Source organism: Macrobrachium nipponense, chromosome 13 (genome assembly GCF_015104395.2).
Source record: "Macrobrachium nipponense isolate FS-2020 chromosome 13, ASM1510439v2, whole genome shotgun sequence".
NCBI classification, from domain to species: Eukaryota; Metazoa; Arthropoda; class Malacostraca; order Decapoda; family Palaemonidae; genus Macrobrachium; species Macrobrachium nipponense.
This window is the reverse complement of record NC_087206.1, coordinates 70102598-70110097: the sequence shown is the minus strand read 5'-3', so window position 1 is coordinate 70110097 and position 7500 is coordinate 70102598. Positions and strand designations below refer to the sequence as shown.

The following is a 7500-nucleotide window of genomic DNA, read 5'->3' as shown; positions in this document are numbered from 1 at the left end:
GATTCACGCAGCATTCTTTCACGGGTAATTTTCCGTGTCAATTTGGCTGTAAATATAAAATGGCTAAAATGCCCCGTTTACTCTGTCCGTCTGAATGTTTTTTTTATTTATTTATTTTTTTTTTAATGGTAATTTTCAGTGTCATTAAACTGTAGGTAAATATAAAGGGGCTAAAATGTCCCTTTTACTCTGTCCGTCTGAAGGATTTTTTTTTCTTTTTACATGGAAAATTATTATACTCATAGTAAGTGCAATTAGGCTGTAAATAGAAAATGGCTAAAATATCCCTTTTACTCAGTCCGTCTGAAGTTTTTTTTTTTTTTTTTTTTGTTTTGATACGGAAAATTATTATACTCATAGCTAAGTACAATTAGACTGTAAATATAAAGTGACTAAAATGTCCTTTTTACTCTGTCCGTCTGAAGTTTTTTTTTTATGGAAAATCATTATACTCATAGTAATACGAACCATTATTAGTAGTAATCAAGAAGTCTGTTATCCTTCATTTCGAAACTTTTACTTTTCTTTACGAAAGTTTAACGATTTTTTTTTCTTTTTTTACCTGGAAAATTATTATACGCATAACATAAACGAACCATTATCAATAGCAATCACGACGTATGTTATCCTTCATTTCGAAACTTTTACTTTTCTTTACGAAAGTTTAACGATTTTTTCTTCTTTTTTTACATGGAAAATTATCGATAGCAATCACGAAGTCTGTTATCTTTCATATCGAAAAATTTTCTTCTTTTCACAAAAGTTTTCCGAGAGTAATCAGAGGAGAAGAACAAAGAGTCCATTTAATATATTCCTGAGTAGAGAGGTCGTCCTCGGTTAATTAGCCCCCTACTAACTTTTGGCGTTCCAGTGGAAAGCGGAAGTGAAGCCGAGATCATCAAGGCCCTGGAGGAGACGCAGCAGGAGGTGGCCTGGAAGTACATCCCCTTGAGCGGGCCGTCCATTGACAAGAGTTATTCCAAGAACATTACGGCTCAGATTGGGAAGACGGCTGTTCTGAACTGCCGGGTCAAGTATTTGGGTGGAAAGACGGTACGTTCGTTGAAAATCTTTGTCTATAATTAAAACCAATTCTTTTACGAAGTCTTTCTCTAGTTTTGCCTATAATTTAGTTTTTAGTTCTAGAATTCTATTCAGGAATCAGGAGGCCGGCTGTTCTTAACTGCCGGGTCAAGTACTTGGGTGGAAATCTTTATCTATAATGAAAAGCAATTCTTTTATGAAGTCTTGCTCTAGTTTCGCCTATAATTTAGATTTTAGTTCTAGAATTATATTAAAGATGAAGGGGAATGGTTGCAGGTAACCAAATCGTATCTACGGAGATGATTAAAATGCTAAATGAATATCATAGGATATGAGTGATGATGTGCAAGCGGTACAAAATTATTAGGTAAATAGCAAAGAAAAGTTGAAGAGACCAGTCAAAGTTTAAAAGTATTAATTAGATGAGAGAGCATGAATATTCTAACTTGTAAGAGGTTGTCACTTTAAACAAATAGCGAGTGAAAAAAAAATATAAGGGTAAGTTTGCATTGCTCATGCAAACAGTAGACAGACATAATTGTGTAATAGGAACTGATTTGGGTGAATATCACAGACAAGGAAGAGGAGAGGGAACTCATAAATTAGGTAAAACGAGAAACGCAGCTATTCCGGAGTTTCGGTGGAACATAGGAAGAAATCTGAGGTCCGATCATTTCAATATATAAAGTATTGCCGGGCAACAGTCTCTTAAAAGTAATATATGGGGGTTCTCAGTAAGGAATAAAAGAGCAGATTCTGTCGAAATGAATTCCTTGAGATAAGGGAGAGAGAGAGAGAGAGAGAGAGAGAGAGAGAGAGAGAGAGAGAGAATGGAGGCTAGGATGCGTGGTTGTTATACACTTGAATAAAAAGGTATTTGGTGTCAGTTTTCCATTTTAATTCACCGATTAGATTGTGTAATGGTCTCGGGAATAGACGCACCATTGTCAGAATAAAATAGTGCCAATTACTAAGATATCGTTGCTTTGTGATGGCCCTGTGCTATAAAGTAAGACTAGAATTCAAATGTTTCAAAAGTTGATACCTTTTCAGGCCATTACCTCAATGAGGAGACGGTGGGCACTCTGACGAACTAAACAAACAGTAGTATGTCTTAATTCCACCAAAGAAATTTGAATGTATTACGATGATCACAACAAGGTCTACAACCTAGGAAACTTGAGACGTGTAAGAAAATCGCACGACATCTCCCAGAACGAACCAGAGGTGCTCTAATGGAATGCAGTTTTAAATGAGTCAGAATTCATGACGCAATCACAACCCTGTAATGGACGTCATTGGCAGTGACTTACGAAAACCCCCTACTCACCGTGTGACCTACGTCGTCTTTTCATTGAACTTGGGAACGTTTTATCTTGACAAATTGATTTCTTTTGGAAAGGTCAACGGCGACAGATGGAGGACGTGTCTTCATTCTTTTAAGTCGTACGCCCTTTTTCTCCCTAATCATTTGATTTCTGTGGAAGCCAGGTCCATATTTGGAAATGTCAATTGAACTGACATAGAAGAAATGAAGATTTATAAAAAAATTAAAAACTATTATTTGTAGCAATGGCTGGAGAGAGGGAGGAGAGGAGAAGGAGAAGAGGAAGAGAGAGGAGGAGGGCCAGGTTGAGACGAGAGAGAGAGAGAGAGAGAGAGAGAGAGAGAGAGAGAGAGAGATTCCGATGATCTAGTGTTGTGCAGTAAATTATGCAAACAATGTAACCATTGTGGTAGTAATTCCCCCTCATCTAATAAGAAATGAAGTCCCAGCTATATATTTAACAGAATTGTGGGTCAAATCAGTATGACAGTAGAAAATGATGATAAACACAAGCCAACATGTTATTATTGATAATTTCACTCCCACTCAAAGTTTTGTCTAATTTAACAGTTACAAATATTCGACAAGAAAAATGAATCAAAGTTTCCTGTAAAGGGGGGAGACCTTAATAAATGATATAATTTAGGTTGATAGAAGACACACCTTTGTTCAAACATATCTGGAGAATTTTTCTACTGACGGCGCTTTTTTTTTTTTTTTTTTAGAGAAAAGAACAAGAAGTCTACCTGACCAACTCTCTCAAGGATGGATTGATAGATATCTAGGGTTACATAAACCCTCATTCATATCTACATTCTACTGGTCATGTAAAGAAAATTAACATCTCAGGGAGATGAAGGGACCGAAACTTAAATATATTTTTCGTTGCATTTCCACTTTTTCTTGTGATCGTTTCAGATTTATCCCAAAATATACGTAGAGTTCTGGAAGCATTTGTTGAACTATTTATCATTATATCCAATAATAATAAAAATCATATCATTAATAAAATTTTTATTTTATGTGCATTAAGATAACGCCTTTCGGTCTTGTAGTATTTGGCAATATCTGAGACTGATAAAGTTGTTATTATGTTATTCGTAGAATCATAGAACACTAATGGACGCCTCAGCGGATCAAACTACGAGTCTCTCTTTTTTTTGTTATTATTATTTGTTTGCGCAGTTATATAAAAATTATTACCCAGATGCTGAAAGTGATGGAAGGAGTCTCTCTCTCTCTCTCTCTCTCTCTCTCTCTCTCTCTCTCTGTGTTAGGTTATTTATATCAAGTACCTCTAGTATGGACGCACGCAAAAAGCTCCTTTCCTGTGCGGTCCCCAAACGGAATCTCATCTTTAAAAATCTTGTTAGAGAGAGAGAGAGAGAGAGAGAGAGAGAGAGAGAGAGAGAGAGAGAGAGAGAATGAATATGCCTCCGTCATCTCGTCCCACCATCAGTGAAAATCACCGCTTCATTCATCACTTGAAAACTCGTCTCTTGAAGGTGTCCTGGATGCGCGCCCGCGACCTCCACCTCCTGACGGTGGGGCGGTTCACCTACACAAGCGACGAGAGGTTCCGCGCCGTTCATCAGCCCGGCTCCGATGATTGGCTCCTGAAGATCCATTATGCCCAGGAGCGAGATGCCGGCTCCTACGAGTGTCAAGTCTCAACCACGCCCCCTCTCTCCACCAGTGTCTGGCTGATGGTTGTGGGTGAGTGGGCCGTTTTTTGGCCTCTGACATTTTCAATGATTCTGAAGTGAATCGTAGGTGGTTACCAATGTTTGGGTTAGACGAGTTACATGTTCATTTTTATTTACAATATATATTATATATATATATATTACTCTAATAGTATATATATATATATATATTATATATATATTATATAAGCTTGAATGTGTCTAGATTTATATTGAATGTACGATGGAGATAACGTGTAATATAAAGTAACATACTAATATAAGAGAGAGAACAAAGTAAGAAAGAATTATATGATATGTATATACTATAGATATATATATATATACTATATATATATATATTATATATATATACATAGATATATATACACATATATATATATATATATAACATTTTTTTTAGTTCAAGTATATCATTTTGGTCACTCGACTATCGACAAGAAAATGGGTATAATTATTTCTAAGTTGCCTGCAGCTTCTGAGATGATAGTTACGATTTTAACGTTTTATAAAAAAATTAATTAAAATTATAAGAATGAAAATGTATAAAATTGGGGTACCAAACAAATCAGACCCACATTTTTTGCCCTGCATTTTTAGATAATATTTATTTCCCCTGAATAAACCTGACTATTAAACAAATTCTTGTTTCCCGATATTAAGTTCATATTTTCTGAAGCGAATTTCATCTGAGCGCGGGAAATGATGTCCTAACAGATATTTTCGAATATGCAGAACTGGTGGCGAAATCATTTTCCCGCCAACTTTCTTGCAATGGGAAATCGATCGTCGTCCTTGAAATATGACAGAAGGAACCTTTGTCTAGGAAAGGGAATTGCTGTTGCAAAATGACTGCATCGAAATTCATCTTCTCGTCCAAGTTGTCGACGGCGTGCAGAATTATTTTTTTTTTCATATTTCCGCAACGATAGTTTTCCGCAGGCTCTGTTTTCCGAAGATTCTCGTGGGAAATTAAACTATTTCCTGTCGTGAATTTAAGCAATTCTATTTCCCATTTTCTTATCTGTTGTTCATATATTTTAGCACGCCAGACAGATGAGTCACTTTTGCATTTTACACTGGTCAGTTTTTAGTTATTTACTTATTTATTTTTTAAAGAGGATAGAGATGGTATAAAGATGACAATTAAAATTCTTTCGTATTTTGCTTGTTCTGAACGTATATCATGTTTTAAAAATTTTACGTAATTAAGGTGTGCTAGAATAATAGATAATGTGTGTGGTATTTGATGTGTGGCTCTCTGTCTGTATGTCTACGCTTGATAATTTACACTGCTTGGCACATTTATCATCAAAATTGTTGCAAAATTCTCACTGTCCTCTTCATTCATTCTCTTAACCAGATCGATTCACAGCCTTACCGTTCTGGCGATCAATTAAAATCAGTTTAAGTTAGAACACGCTCACAGCTTCCCTCTGTCTACTAAATAAATTCTCTTTTACTTCGAAGTCCGTTCTCAGTTACAAACGATTTACATCTCTATGCAGTTCCCTAATTCCCATTATTTCCACTTCAGTCTTCCCTTTTATTTCCTGATAGTAAATAACTCACTGTCTCTCTCACTCTCTCCGTCCCGCACATAAACAAGATTCATCCTTTTCTCATTTCTACTAAGTGTGTTTTCAGTATAAATGAAAAATCTTCATAGTCGCTAGTGATTCTCTTTGAATGTGATCTGAACAATTTTATTTTAAAAATTGCTCAAGACGTTTAACTGGAATTATATGGCATTTCATGTCATTTTGGTTGAGACAGTTAAAAGAATATATATTAAACTTGCCTAAATTTTATTTGATAAAGTAACAAGAAAAAAATCTGTATTTACAGGGAGAGAGAGTGTAATAATAGCACTTATAGGGGAAAAAGAAAAAAATCATAAATGAGTAATCATACACACACGCAGAGTGAGAGAGAGAGAGAGAGAGAGACTGTCTAGTATATATTAAGAGATAAACTCTCAAGCAATATGTTTGTAAACCCATCTTTTCTAAAAGAATCTCATGTTACAAATTCCACAGCCGAGCCACAAACTCAGGTCTTGGGTGGGCCCGACCTTTACATCAACGCTGGGTCAACGATCAATTTGACCTGTGTTGTCAGCCACAGTGCTGATCCCCCGCCTTACATCTTCTGGTACCACCAAAGTGAGGTACGTATTGCTATTATTACACTATATTTGTTTCAGTTACTTATCCACTTTGTACTTTCTCTCGTAATCTACTATGATACATTTTGTAATGAAGAAAGGAAGCGGGAATGGAGGTAAGTAAAAGGCTAAAACGTGGATACAGCTAGGGGTCGAAGTGATTCTGTTAAACGCCTTTGAGTAATGCCTACAGTGCACCACGTGAGATGCACTGACGACACTGTACCCCTAGAGAGTGTCTACATAGACAGGGGTTTCCTTTGCTTGATTTTGAATAAAAGGCGAATTAAACATATTTGTCAACGAATTATATATTCCAGTCAATCAAGATCAAGGATGAGGAAATGACTAAAGAGAATTAGAATTATATATTTCAATCAGTTATAAGATCAAGGATGAGGAATGTCAAAGGAGAATTAGACAATTTATGTCATTCAAAGAGGAGGAATGATTGGCTGAAAGAGTAACTGTGGACTAGTGAAACTTAGACAGATCATAGATGGGATACTAAGTGAAAAATGGCATTGGTGATGAGTAAAAATTTAACTGAGAAAATAAAGATATATTTATTAAAATTTGGTGTCGAATCCAGTATTGTGCTGTCAACAAAACCCGTGATGGACGTCATGAAAATAACAAGAAATGATAAAGATAGAAGGAAGGAAGTTATATGGAGGACGTTTGACTAACAGAACATTAAGTTAGACTACCAAATACTTCTATGATATTAAGATCTAAGACAAAATTATGCACATTTCAGGACAATAATGACGAAACACCTGTTAGAAGGAAAAAAACACAGTAGCTTTTGCTTGTTGAAAAGAGAAAGAGTTAAATAAAGGTTATAATACAATATTAAAAATAGAGGAAGTACAGGAATAGAACAGATATTTGAAATATTAGACAAGTCATCTCATTTTTAAGATTCTCTCAAAATTTAAAACAATTTTTTCACAAAGATTCTCTCAAAATTTAAAACAATTTTTTCACAAAGATTCTCTCAAAATTTAAAACAATCTTTTCACAAAGATTCTCTCGAAATTTAAAACAATCTTTTCACAAAGACTCTCTCAAAATTTAAAACAATCTCTTCACAAGTAAATCTAACATTCTTAGTTGAGAAAAATACTCCTGTCTGTCAATTGAACCTCTCTGTTCTTGTACTGGAACGTTTCATCTTACAAAACAAGTTCTTCACTAACTTTTACTGTCATGACAGAAGAAAGGACATTGTGGTTAAATCTACTTATTTTTTC

General features: G+C 35.2%; 1 protein-coding gene across 2 annotated transcripts in view; it reads left to right on the top strand.

Annotated features, from left to right (window-relative positions):
• LOC135225858 (uncharacterized) overlaps positions 1-7500 on the top strand; it is a 37728-nt gene that overhangs the window by 26510 nt on the left and 3718 nt on the right. For both annotated transcript variants that reach the window (XM_064265405.1, XM_064265404.1), the window contains exons 4-6: positions 872-1053; positions 3877-4087; positions 6117-6247. In XM_064265405.1, coding sequence (XP_064121475.1) covers positions 872-1053; positions 3877-4087; positions 6117-6247 — 524 coding nt within the window. The remainder of the gene's footprint in view (positions 1-871; positions 1054-3876; positions 4088-6116; positions 6248-7500) is intronic.